This window comes from Leptinotarsa decemlineata, unplaced genomic scaffold (genome assembly GCF_025532065.1).
Source record: "Leptinotarsa decemlineata unplaced genomic scaffold, Ldec_3_MD MMD2_P_RNA_scaffold_5, whole genome shotgun sequence".
In the NCBI taxonomy this organism is placed as follows: domain Eukaryota; kingdom Metazoa; phylum Arthropoda; class Insecta; order Coleoptera; family Chrysomelidae; genus Leptinotarsa; species Leptinotarsa decemlineata.
Genome location: NW_027412532.1, coordinates 13,652,786 through 13,666,589, shown reverse-complemented (window position 1 = coordinate 13,666,589; position 13,804 = coordinate 13,652,786). Strand labels below are relative to the sequence as shown.

The 13,804-nt window shown below is 34.4% G+C and overlaps 1 protein-coding gene across 1 annotated transcript in view; it reads right to left on the bottom strand.

Moving 5' to 3' along the window:
* The window catches only part of LOC111517637 (kynurenine formamidase), a 19,796-nt gene extending 5,992 nt beyond the window's left edge, over positions 1 to 13,804 (bottom strand). The window contains exons 1-3 of the mRNA XM_023173843.2: positions 13,528 to 13,804; positions 7,684 to 7,785; positions 598 to 811 (exon numbers count right to left, since the gene is read on the bottom strand). Of these exons, the coding sequence (XP_023029611.2) occupies positions 598 to 811; positions 7,684 to 7,785; positions 13,528 to 13,636 (425 nt within the window). The 5' untranslated portion in view covers positions 13,637 to 13,804. The remainder of the gene's footprint in view (positions 1 to 597; positions 812 to 7,683; positions 7,786 to 13,527) is intronic.

Sequence of the window (13,804 nt, the reverse complement as noted above, 5' to 3'; positions counted from 1 at the left end):
TTTTGGTCACCGTATCTCATGTACATTAGAACCTTGAAACTATATAATTCACATTGAAATTGAAATGGGTATATTTTTAGAAGAAATTAATTTTTGGGAAAGAATAGTTTTGGCTTTCTACTTCTCCATCTTTATATAAAAAATGTGGGAATGTTCCAAAGGAAGAAAGAAAGCAATCAATTTCAAATTTCACATTAGTTTTCAAAAATCATGAAAATTCACCGAATAAAAATTGAAATGAATATTGACAGGTTGAATATTTGAGAGTGTAAACTATCCTAATTTCTATTTACTTATCGAAAAAATTTCAACATAAAAAAGTTGGAACCTTGCAGATCATAGTTTGAAAAGTATTAATCTCCAAGACTTGCAAGGCAATTAATATGTCAGCAGCATCCCAAGTGTGTCTTTCCGATTTTCAATATCATTTCTAATATTGAAAATTAGATGTGCCATAATATTTATTTCACAAAATGTGAAACCCAATAAGTGATAATGCATCTAATTAAATATGACTGATATAATCTAGTATCTATTTCACACTATTTCAAAAATATTCATAAAGTATCCAGAATAAATATAAATGTTCTATCTTACCTTGTTTGTTTTACGTATTCCAGACATTTCTTCAGTGCCTTCTCGATATTTCTTGAAAGATCGTCAAGAGTTACATTCGGGCAAAGCTCGTAACCAACGAATATCGACTTGATTTGATTTTCTCGCAAAACTTTTGCAATGAACGAATTGAGGTTGTGACGTATCAGTTTTTCTTGCCAGAATCCTCCATGGAAATGAATAAATACAGGAGCATCTATAACATTGCTTGAATTTATCAACAGTTTCGTAGAAATTAAAACTTCAGTTTCTGATGATGAAATATTTCTGCCTACAATCTGAAATCTGAATAATATTTTCAAAGGATAAGATAAATATAAAATAGAATTTTTGGTATGAATGAATATCTCCTTTAACTGTTAAATAGTAATTTTTGACAGTCAAATCAAATAAAATCGAAATCATTTATTTTCTGAAATTATAATCAAAAACTATTAATATATTCCAATTATCGTCAGGATATTGAGTATTTTCACTTTCCACAATCTGAAAAATATAAAAATTGTACCTAATAGAGAACTTTATACAGTACTTGTTAGTTCATCTCAATACGTAACTGCGTAAATTCAAAGCATTATTCACGAAGAAAAATGTTCAATACATCAATAACTTGTCGTAGGTATTTGAAAATTTTACCTATAAAAAAAAGCTAAATAATTATACAGATACTTATATCTCAACGTTTTGGAAACTAAAATCTGCATCAATCATTGAAAGAAAAAATAATTTTGAAACACATTTTGATGAAATAACTTAATACTCCACTTGCACACCTTTAACATCATATGAAAATTGTCCATCACGCGCAACATTGTTCAACCGATGATACTCAGTAATATCCGAAACGCCATAACTAATTTGCAAGGAATTGATAAAATAGAACCTAATAAAATTTGTTCTAAATGGGCTTGTTTAATGCTTTTGAAAATGATACTCGTTTGCTTATAGACTAATCGAGTTAGGAGTATATTATACTATACTAAAACCAATAATGATTGAGAGTAGAAGTAAGCCCAGTTGACAGCAAATCGGGGCGTGCTTATTAATTTTTGAGAGGGTTAAGAATGAAAAAAAAATTCTTAGTACAATTAGTTAAAATATTCATACACATTTTTTATTTATTTCATTAAAACTTTGCAATATCGTAATTTACCTAATCGTTGTAGTCATTAGGTGGGCCTTATGAAAACGGAGTAATAATCGTGGTAATTATAGTAGATACCAAATAAATTACCAATATTAATAAAAAACACAATATATATATATATATATATATATATATATATATATATATATATATATATATGTTTTATCACTATTGGGTTGCAGCAATTGATAAGTGAACTCTTTATAACTATTCTCAAGCTTTCGAGTAACTTAAACTCATCGTCAGGGGTACTAGAAAATACAAATTACAAATATATAAGATAAATGTAAATGTCCAAATTTTCGTCTTATCTTCAACCTCAGATTCGTCGCTGTTGCTACCGCTATCATCAAAGTGAATTATGATTGGTTCAATATTGTGTTCAATACGGTTGTCTACGTCCCACATTTTTTGCTCCTCTTTTAAAACATGCTGCATGCATTTCTTCCAGTCTTCTGCAGAAACAGTTCGAATAGCTTCTTGAGGGTGATGTTGCACGTCCACTAATTTAAATGTTCTGTTTTCTCGTGCTACATATCCTTTTACTTGCGCCCAGATTAATTCTATTGGGTTTAATTCGCAGTGGTATGGTGGTAACCTTAAAACTGTAATTCCACGACTTAACGCCATTTCATCCACTGCGAATTTTTTATATTTGTCTGTGTGTAATTTTGTTAGCTGAAGTAGTTCTGCCTTTAAACTATCTTTGTTATATTGGATGTTCTTATTAATTAACCATTCTTGAGTTGCTGCTTTTTTCCATGATTGTTTCGGTAATGGTTCTAAATGTCGACTATGGTATGGGGTATTGTCCATGACGATGACAGACCCAGGTTCCACAAGTTGAATGATGCCTTCAAACCATTTTTCAAACACCTCCGCATTCATCTCTTCATGATAGTCGCCTGTTTTCTTAGATTTAAATATTAATTCACCATTTGGTAAAAATCCACTGTCGCTTCCTATATGCGTAACTATCTGACGACTACCTTTTCCAGATGGCTGTTTTAACCCAACTGACAAACCTTCAATAAAGGCTTGTCGTGCACTTGTTATATTATCATTCTGCCATACTTTTTTGACCGTATGTCCTTGGTTAACCCATGTCTCGTCCATGAAGTACAATTTTTTTTTGAGCTTCCGAAATTCGTCAATTTTTCTTAGATAGTTTCTTCTCCATGCTATTATTTCTTGACGTTCAATGAGAATGCTTTTCCTGTCAACTTTTCCGTACGTAAATTTCATTTCGTGTACAAGTTTCGTAAAAGTTTCTTTACCCATTTTTGGGACCAATTCATGATGGCTAAGTGCCTCCAGAACTGTTTGTAGTGTGGGCAGCTCATTTCTGAAAAAGAAACTGTGAATAGTTCTGCGTATACTGGTTTTGGCTTCTTCATCAACTGTGATTTTTTTCGTCCGCTACTAGCTTTTGGCGTTTGTACGTCCCCATGAATTTCTGCTTCTCTTAGTATTTTGTAAATCGATGATTTTGGTACACCGGTATAATCAGAGCACATATCAACTAATTTATCTTTTGTAATTGTGGAACTTAATGATGTAGAAATACCCGGTTGGTTATTCGGAGGTACACACGTAGAATTACAGCACATATGCACAAAGTCATCTTTTGGTGGCTGATGATCTCTTTCAAGACAGTGAAATACTCGCAGTACAATTTGTTTTTCTTTTACTGACCGAGACTCCGACCGTTTTACCTTTTTCGACGTGGAAGGCCCGACCATGTCTCCCATTTTTTGAGTAGTTTGAGAACGGTGTAGAAATATAATTATGTAAGGCTTAAACACTTATTAGCACTATTATTTTCACCAATTGTTATAACAACACGTCGATTGCTGACTAACTTAATTGTAGAACGTACAATTCACGCTGTATAATTCACAAACCAATGATACGCTCATGGCTGCAAGTACATTAGTGAGGACTGCAACGATGAGATGGAAGTTACAGTAAAGTGACAAAGACAGAAATATCGTTGCGTACAGCGTTGCCACTAGTTGTAATAAATATCTAACACTATACAGAAAATAATTAATTTTAACTGATCAGTAATCAGGAAATGTATAAGTATTACTCATTACAAGCTCATTACTGATTTTTGTCATAAATAATACCTTTTAATCGTACTAGTATTGTGTATTATCTATAATTTGCCACAACCTACAACTCTACTGCTTACTACATTTTGATTCTGCTTTAAACTGGTAACGTAAAATTTAGATATGACAAAGCGCTTTACTCTCAATCATTATTGGTTTTACTATAATCAAGCCTAATCGGTCCCAGTACCTCTTTATATTTGCAGAAAAAAGAAAAATTTGAGAAGTTAGAGTTTAAATTGGCCGCGTGTCTGCTGACCAATAAAATTGATCGTGTCTTCAGCGGTGTTGCCAGGTGCCAATTATTTTAACAAAAATACGATGTTATGAAACATTAGCTGATTAACGGAAAAACAGATTTTTAAAACAGAACAGATAAGAAAGAGTACATTGTCTCATACATTAAAGAATGATAGCTGATTGGGTGGCAATATGGCTAATAAGGTTGAATTTCTCATTTTTGGTGGGTTGCATGAATGCATAATTGATTTACTTTATTAGGGTTCATGAGCTTTCGAGAACCATTTAAAAATATAGCTCGTTAAATTCTATTTAGAACCATGGTTTTCGAGTACATTTCAATTCATATTGAGAATTTTTTCATGAATTTAAACGTTAACTGGTTTATATACACTTCCATTATTGAAATTTCTGTGATATGAACATGAAAATGTCTACTGCCGGAGTTATTTCAAAAATGACGTTTTTATTGCGTTTTGTGTTATTTGGATCCCATGTATAATCAATTATTCTCTCTTTCAATGCATTTATTACACTTTGTCGGAAGTGAGTGTGATTTTACTTTGAATCACGAATGAATCAGAAATTGTTTATACGTTCCGTGAATTTAACAATTAGGCAATGTTTATTATTTGTATTGTTCCTATTGATCAAGCGAACAAGAAGCGGGGCTAGGCCCGTGACGTCACGAGTCTAGAAAATACAATTTTCGATAATTAATTGCGGGTAAACAACGCTATTCAGAGAGCTGCAACAAAGTACACTATTTTTCAATTTGAAATTACTACCAAATGAACTATAAACCGAAAATCATGAAACAAGCCCATTGTCCCAGTTGTTAGAGATTTGAAGTTAGTTTTCCAGGAAATACTTGACATATTTAATTTGAACCGTGTGCTCTCTTCTAATTCTCCCCACCACATAAAGTTATGACATCGTCATATCTTTGCGTATTTTGCAAAGATCTATACCACACATAGACAAATAAAGAAAAAGAAGACACTTTGTTTTTCATTTTGTACATCACTTAAGAATTTTAAAAGTCAAACTATTATTTAGTTTTTTACTAACTTCTTTGAATCCAAAAGAAGCTCTGCACGCAAACATCCGAACTGCAATACTCTTTTCGACGCGCATTTCACTAAGGAGATGAAGTAGATTTCAATAAGAAGTAGGTAGCAGTAGTATCATTTCTTTTCTTTTTCGATAAATTCAAGTTTGTATAAGAACAGTTACTCTGAACCTTAGACCTAAAGTAAAACCTCACACAATTACAAGTACACGAATTATTCAAACATTCATCGTAAAACTTAGACAGATTATAAACACCTATCATTCTTTGAATTGAAGGGGTTATATTTTTTAGGAGTGATTAATTTTTGGGAAAGAAAGTTTTTGGCTTCCAAAGAAAGGAAGGAAGTAACTCTATACATGGATGTGTAGATCATGCAAAGAAGTAACTTTCAGACACAAACTGAAAGAAAGTCCTCCTGAAACAGCTACTTTCATATAAACATTGAATTATACGAAAGAAAAAATTCTTTCGAAACAAATACTTCTATATGAACACTGAATTATACAGAAGATGCTTTTCTCTACTTAGTTCGTATTTCGTATGTTTGAAATACGAACGTAATGCAACGTATTTATTAAAATAGTTAATGTTTTTTTCAACAATGCAAAAAGAACGACCAATTTTCGTTTTTGTATTTGGAATTTGAACAATCAATGATTTATCCATTAATTTAATGTCTTTTATTAATAAATGACACAGCTCTTCACGCCGGCAGGCTCCATATGTTCCGAAAATAGTAGCAACTTTTATCATCAAATATTTTTCATCTGGCGCCTCATTTATAACCCTCTGGACTTGTTCAAACGTAAGAGTTTTTGACTGTTTGTGCCCACAACTTTCATTTCATTACCTTGAAATATTTGCTTGTATTAACACCATTTTTAACGAGCGCACTCGACTTTATCATTGAAAACTTGCTCCACAAAGTCGACGAGTTCCATATTTTTTATTTCTCCTCTAGATAAGCTAAGAAGACGGTTTCGCAGAAATTTTCTTAGACGTTTTTAATTCAACACCAGCTAAGAAAATTAAAATATGCGATGTCGTAGGTACTGCTGAGCCGATTTTTTTGGTAACAATTCAATTGAAGCTCTTTTTGTAGCCTCTTCCATATCGTCAGGAACACACAATTCCTCACTATTGTTCTTCATTATGCAAGACAATAAACTAATAGTGTTTGTTGGTAACATGGTGATTTGGCGTCACCTGACACGGCCACTTCACAGCAAATGGGATAACATGAAAATAGTTAACTTACAAGGGATGTCAAAGTGTGTTTTTATAGAAATAAGTATTAAATTTATCTATTTTAATATGAAAACAGGACAGTTGTACAAAAAACTTTGTATGATACTTGTGTTAAAAGTGAGTTTTATTTTGTTCGTGAAATTGCGAAACGAGCGTAGCGAGTTGAGCAAAATAAAACACTCCTATCATAAATAGCTATTTCGTTAGTCTTCTTAAGTATGCATATAAGAAGAGCTCCACGAGGTTCATTATTCAAACTATTATTCAACTATTTATCAGAGCATAGATCCGATAATAATTTATTGGCAAAAGCATAATTGCGCGAAAAAAAAATATATTTTTTAAACGGTAGCTTATCCTTTGACATGTTTTAAATGAGCCATAACGTTTTCAAATATTTAAATAAACATTTAATGTGAAAAAATATTTTCCATGAAACGGTATTTAAAGCGGCCACGCGTCTGTGGTGGAACAGCCGCGCGGAGCCCTATTTTTAGCGTTAAATTTAAATTATAAATAATGTACATTTCCAGGAGGCAAAAAACCGAAATTACTCATTTTTCCTCGATTATTTTGTTTATAATAATCGTAATTTTTTACTCGCTGTGTCCTTGGGATACATTTTTCTTGGGCTCATTGCGAATAGAATGAGCCCTTGCTCATATTTTTAGAAGCTTTATCACGTTTTTCAACTTGTTGCCTATTGTACCCATGTTTGGTGTGCGACCCGTCTGTATACCAGGTGTTTTTGCTGAGCATGTTCTCGAGATGCCTGTTCATTCTCCATTGTCGGTGGTGGAGTTAGAGTCGAAAATGTTATTCGATATCACGTGGTTCACAATGTCAACATATTCCAAAATTTCTGTTTCACCCAATCTCACATAATTCAATGAGTTTTTCAGTCTGAATTTGCCCACCCTTGCTCTCCCCATTATTACAAGATATGAAGGATTCAAAAGTACCTCCAATGCAGCTGTTGAGGTATATTTCATTATTCATATTATTCCCATACAAACTTAGTTTTTGCACCCTGCCTAATTTGTTAATAGCGGTCGTTTGTTTATATTTATATATTTTAACCGAAGTGAAAATATGTTCACTCTTCAGTCATGTTCCAATGAGTTTTTTTTCTTTTGGAAGTTGTTAGTTATTCACATTGACTTTATCGGTCCTTCGATATCATTTATACCTTTATAATAGCCAAACATGCATTGTTGAGTGCCTCGATTTTATTTACTCACCTTGTGGTAAATCTGTACCATAAATATCAATAACTTCACGCTCTCCTTGACCATATGGAATATTCAGTTGATTTGGAACAGAATTCTTCACTTCCTCACTACCTACAGGTAGAAAAATTATTGTATTAGTCAAAAGTAATTTCACTAAACTCCGAACATTGCACAAATATTGAAAGTTTTGTAACCATGTCGAAAGCTTGACATCCATTAAAAGTTTATCCAGTATAGACATAATTCAGCAGTCTAATTTGCCAAAAGGGCAGACATTATATTTCATTCAAAAAACTACAGAAAGCGAAATAAATTTTTTGGGAAGTGGACTTCTTGGGACCTTTAGTACAGTAAAATTACATTTGGGAAATCATGAAAAAGTTTGTTGAGTACCAGTAAGCTCTACTTTAATTGTGGTAGAAAGTCTGTCGCATTATCAGAATGCCAAATTTTACTTCTTTCATCACAAAATAAAAAAAAATGAACACATCTAAAAACTGTTGTAAAGTGGATTTTTTAAGGAATTTAAAAACGATTATAATATAATAAATATAAGTGCTAAAACATAATATGTTATATAATATTATGTTTTGGCACTTATGTAATATATTATATTACCAAATATTTATCATACATAACAATGGTATAATTATTATAATATAAAATATGAGTAAATTGAAAGGGGTATATTTTTAGGAGGGATTAGTTTCTGGGAAAGTAAGAGTTTGGCTTTCTACTTTTTCATATTTATACAAAAAAATGTGGGAAACTTCCAAAAGAAGAAAAAAAGCAATTAATTTCAATCAAGCAGCATATTTTTTTTTGTATAAAGGTGAAGTAGAAAGCCCAAACTTTTTTTCCCCATAAATGTGAATACTATATAGACACGCTTCAGTGCCTGAATAAGCCACGACGTGTAATGTCTGGAGAAAAGATAACTATTTTTGAGGCATATGTTTCCTCTCTTTCAGGATTGGCTCACTCCAAGGCGTTTATTCACCCTTCGAAGTTTGATATCAAACAGTTGTTGGACTATAGTAGGGGTGAACTTTGTGTCTGTCCCGCTGGGGACCGAATCAGGTTTTCAGAGTTTGGCAGAGTCATACTCTTATCATCTTACCTAAAAGACCAATAACCATACAAACATATCGGCTTCGTTAAGAAGCTGGCTCCATTTGGTCGAGTGTGAATATGTGTGAGCCACAATAAACTCTTGCGGGTTGCGGTGGAGGGTCGAATAGACCCACTCACTTTTGACCTAACCAAACCTAAACATCCCTCTTTGATAGTAGAAGGTAAATTGAACTGTTCCTCATTAATAATGACTTTGTCTGTGCATTGAGAATACTATATGATTTTTTCATAACTCATACCCACTGGAACCATTGGAGGTTTATGCCAAACCCAAACTAATTTCAACATAAATGATATATATTTTAGTGGTGTACAAAATTTTATCAAGATACACAGGTTGGCTTCAAAGTTAGTTTTCAATGTGAAGAATGAGATTGTTTTTTATCTGCTCAAATTTCTTCGAACCGGGGAGTGATGTCTGATAAAGCAACTCTTAGTTCTTTGCTGACATCAAGCCTTCAACAATATTTTGACTTCTTGGCTGCAAGGGCAGAAAATCCTGTTTACATAAATATATAGTTGCAGATGGTACTAGCATTCTCATCGCTTGCTCATACAGTTTTGGGTGCTCGTTTTTAACACTTATCCAGAAAACTGACAAAAAGTTTTTGTTTTCCAAATCTTGACTTTAATAACTGATTGCACTGAAGTTCAATAAATTCTTCTTGATCTACTAAATTCAACGAATTCATTTCGTTCAAATCTTGAAATGGGTTTTGAACCCAATTAAACGGCTGGAGGTCTTCATAGAAATATTCATTAAATTTTGTCTGTAGAGTGGACAGATGTTTTATAAAACAAGTTGCTAGCTCTTGTGGAAGCTGAACACACTCAACTTCCTGCAACATGTTCAGCAACGTGGAGAAAACGCTCAAATTAGGTTTTTTCACAGCTGATTCCCACAGCGACAACTTGAATAAACCCTTGTACTTTTTTACTCCAAGCAAGGATATTGGCATTTTTTTTTTAAAACTTGTTTAAAATACTCAGTTTTGCGAAAGTATCTGCAAGGTAGGTTAACTTCAAGATGAATTCTGTATTGCAGAATAGGTCTGCTGAAGGGTGGCTACGATCACTTAAAAACACAAACATCTTGAATTGAAGGGGTTATATTTTTAGAAGTGATTAATTTTTGTGGAAGAAACACCTTATTTCTAAGCTTAAATATTTTATGTAGAACTTTTTCCCTTGATAGCCACCTGGCTTCAGTGTGAAATAATAAATTTGTATGTTCGGATCCCATATCTTCACATGCAACTTTAAAGGCTGTGCTTTGATCTGTATCTGTAGAGTAGGGAGGGTGAGTGTAAGCCCACGCACTTAGGCCACATGTGACCCATTGTACATCCTCCCGAGGAGTTGTCCTCCTAGGTCGTCGTCCATCCTGTCCTTTCCAGGAAGGTGGACAGGTCGCTGGGAGACATCTCCTTTATATCGGCAGGTGTAGGCCAAGACTCGCCGAACACACACTCTCTTATTGACGATAACTCCAGGCAATCGCACAGGACATGCCTGACAGTCTCATCTTCCTGTTCACACATCCTGCATAGAGGTGTGTCCACTAGCCCCATATTATGTAGGTGTTTCCTTAGCTGACAGTGGCCAGTCAGAAATCCTACTGTAAGGCGTAGATTTTTCCTGGTCATCGCCAGATATTTCTTCGGCGCCAGCTTCCCAGGGTCGCCCAAGGTGATCCTGGCAAGATTACATCCTTTGATTTCATCCCATCTCTTTAGAGATTGAGCATGGGTGTAACTTTTGACTAGTTCCGCAATTGTCGAAGTCATCAGGCCGTGGGTGCCACTTGGTCCTAAAATTCTTAGTCCAGCCGCTTCCTTGGCTAAAGAGTCGGCAATGCGATTACCTTTACTCCTGTTGTGCCCTTTAACCCACCTCAGGATAATGTTATTATCTATCGAGGCTTTGGCTAAATCTTCGTGGCACTCTAGTGCTAGCCCTGAAGTAACACGGTGTCTGTTCAAGGCTAATAGTGCTTGTCTGCTATCAGTGCAGATTGTAATGTTTTTGCCAGAAATTCTTTTCTTGGTTATTTCTTTTGTGGCGATTGAGATACCAGCCAGTTCTGTTTGGACCACGCTGGTATTTCTTCCCATTCCCCACTTAATCCTTAGGCTTAGTGATCTGGAGTACACTCCACATCCTGAGCCTTATTTGGTTTTTGAGCCATCTGTATAAATCCGTATTGCATTTGTAACATCTGACTCTGTGTTCTGCTTGATTTGTATTTTGTAGGGTTTATTAAACACAAACCTGGGTTCAATTGCATCACTTGTTGCCTGCAGCAGAGGTTGCGCAGTAAGCGCTTTCTGCCATAGGCCCAACCTCAATCGACCCATTCCTACTTCTAGGTTTACACCAGCCGTGTGCAATCGTACCATGGCCATTAACGCAACCTCCTTAACGTACAGGTCCAGAGGGGTCAGACCCGTGATTAATTCCATTGCCGCGGTTGGTGTTGTTCTCATGGCTCCTGTGATGTTTAAACAAGCCAGTCGCTGTATTTGGTATAATTTTTGGATGGCCGTTGCTTGTAGAACTTTAGGTCCCCATGCAATGGCTCCATACGTTAACATAGGTCTTATTATTGCAGTGTAGATCCAGGCGACTACACGGGGTGAAAGACCCCATGCGCGTCCCACTGTCCTCCGACATTGCTCATAAGCCACGTATGCTCTTTTTGCTCTACTCTGTAGATGAGAGTTCCATGTTAGCTTCTTGTCGAGGATAATACCCAGGTATTTCACCTCTTCAGAGAAGTTTAGTTGGCTTTTGAAGATTTCGGGAGGTTTTAAGCTCGTTAAACTTCTTTTCCTGGTGAAAAGGACCATCTCAGTCTTCTTGGGATTGATCGACAGTGAGTGTTCCTTACACCATGTTTCTATCAATTTGAGCCCATCCTGCGCTCTATCGCACAGTGTGTTTACAAATTTGCCGGTCTGCAAGATAACTATGTCATCTGCGTATGCAATTGTGTAGAATCCATTTTTGTTAAGGTGATTAATTAGGGTATCCAGAACTATGTTCCAGAGAAGGGGTGATAAGACCCCTCCCTGTGGACATCCCCTCATGACCAGTCCTTTTACTGTGATGTCTTCTACATTAATACTTATTGCTCTGCTAGAGAGCATCTGGAGTATCCATTCTCCTACTACCAGGGGTACATTCCTGGAGTGTAGTTGCTGGGTAATTGTTGGAAAGGTTGTTTTATCAAACGCTCCCTCAATATCTATGAATATACCTAGGGTGGATTCTTTGTTATCCAATGATCTCTCGATTCTGCCAACCACATGGTGAAGGGCCGAATCAGTAGACCTTCCCGGGGTATATGCATGCTGATTTGGATGAAGTGGGTTGATTAAATTTACTGTTTTAATAACAATTTGAAGAACTTCATTTAAGCTTGGACTTAGGTCTTTCGAGGCAACTGCCTCTCTGTGTACAATGCCGTGGTTCCATTTGACGTTTGGGGCAACAGCTTTGAACAAACCTTGAATTCGTTTGTTTCATGTCTTTTTGTGTTGGTGTTGTCTCGGAAATTTTCGTTGTTTGCAATGTTTTTTATCTTTTTTTAAATATGTATCTAATATGTCTGATGGTTTTTAAAGTAGTAATATTATCAACACTAAAAAACTACTTTTCGAACCCTGAAGATGAATTTAATTAAATTCGAAATGTCTGAAAAAAAAACAATTGTTTTTTTAAGAAAAAATTGATCCTGTTACCCAACCAACCTTTTTTTAGAAAAATTATTGGATCACTAAACTGGTTAATTAATTTTTTTTTCATTCATGTTGGTGATTTATTGTCACGTATTTTTTCCTTTCAAATTGATTCAATAAGGATACTATTTTTAGGGTAGACAAATAGGGGGAAGTAAATTAATAGTAAAAGTTTAAAAAAAAAATTCTAAAGCTTGTCGCGACATTTACCTATTTTATGAAATTACATTAAATATAATTTTTAGAATTACGTATGACAATAGCATGTAGCATATTGCTTTTATGTTATGTAATTTGTGTAATGTTATGAATTTTTGTAGGACAAAACACAAGTACTACAGGAAAATCCTTGAAGCGCTCTCAGAGCGGTGCCTATGATGGATTTGACTTAATTTACACTCATATTCTTTTTTTTATTGCATGTTAATTAAATCTTGTTTTTAAAAATGTGTTTTACTATTAATCTATTTTTATCTTAACTTATCTTGCAACTTGCGATTTCTTCCCTTATGATCCCTTATGTTTTCGTTAGTTATTTTGCATAAATAGTTATAAAGGTTAGTACAAATAACTACAATTCAATCTTTTTAATGGATTTGTGACTTAGAATGTTTGAGTTTAATTCTACTGTAGTTTTTAATATTCTATAAATTACTTTTGTAACGTTCATGTCAGGTTAATGTTACTATGTATGTTATATTTATACTTATCTCGGAAAAGGTTATCAGTCGATGTGATATTAATGATATTTCTCCAACTAACAATGAAATGCGCTAAAAATCAAAGTCTTTCAGCAGTATATGTTACATTTAGGTGAGTACCTACATAGGTAAATGTCTGAAATACCAATTGTAATTTTGTGTCCCGGTTTCACTAGGTATTTTACTGACTGAACGACAAAACATTCTCAGTTGCATGCAATCAATCCCTCTGCGTTTACGATTCACGTTCGAATCCAATAATAAACAAGTTCACTTACATTTTGTGATGAAATTGACGTGTTCTAAACATATTCTTTCCCGTGGAAATCTTTTTGACCAATAACTTGGTGACAGGTCAATATCGAATGCTGAACAATCATTTGACATGTTTATATCCAGAAGCAACTAGGTATATATCACGAATGTACGATGTGTTATGAGAACTTGTGGACGAAGCCGTACATCAAGCAACTGTGGTATTATATTTATGCGGCAAGGTCGACCATGTTGATCGAAAAACAATGTTATCCTTGATCTTGCAAGTTTACAAATTGA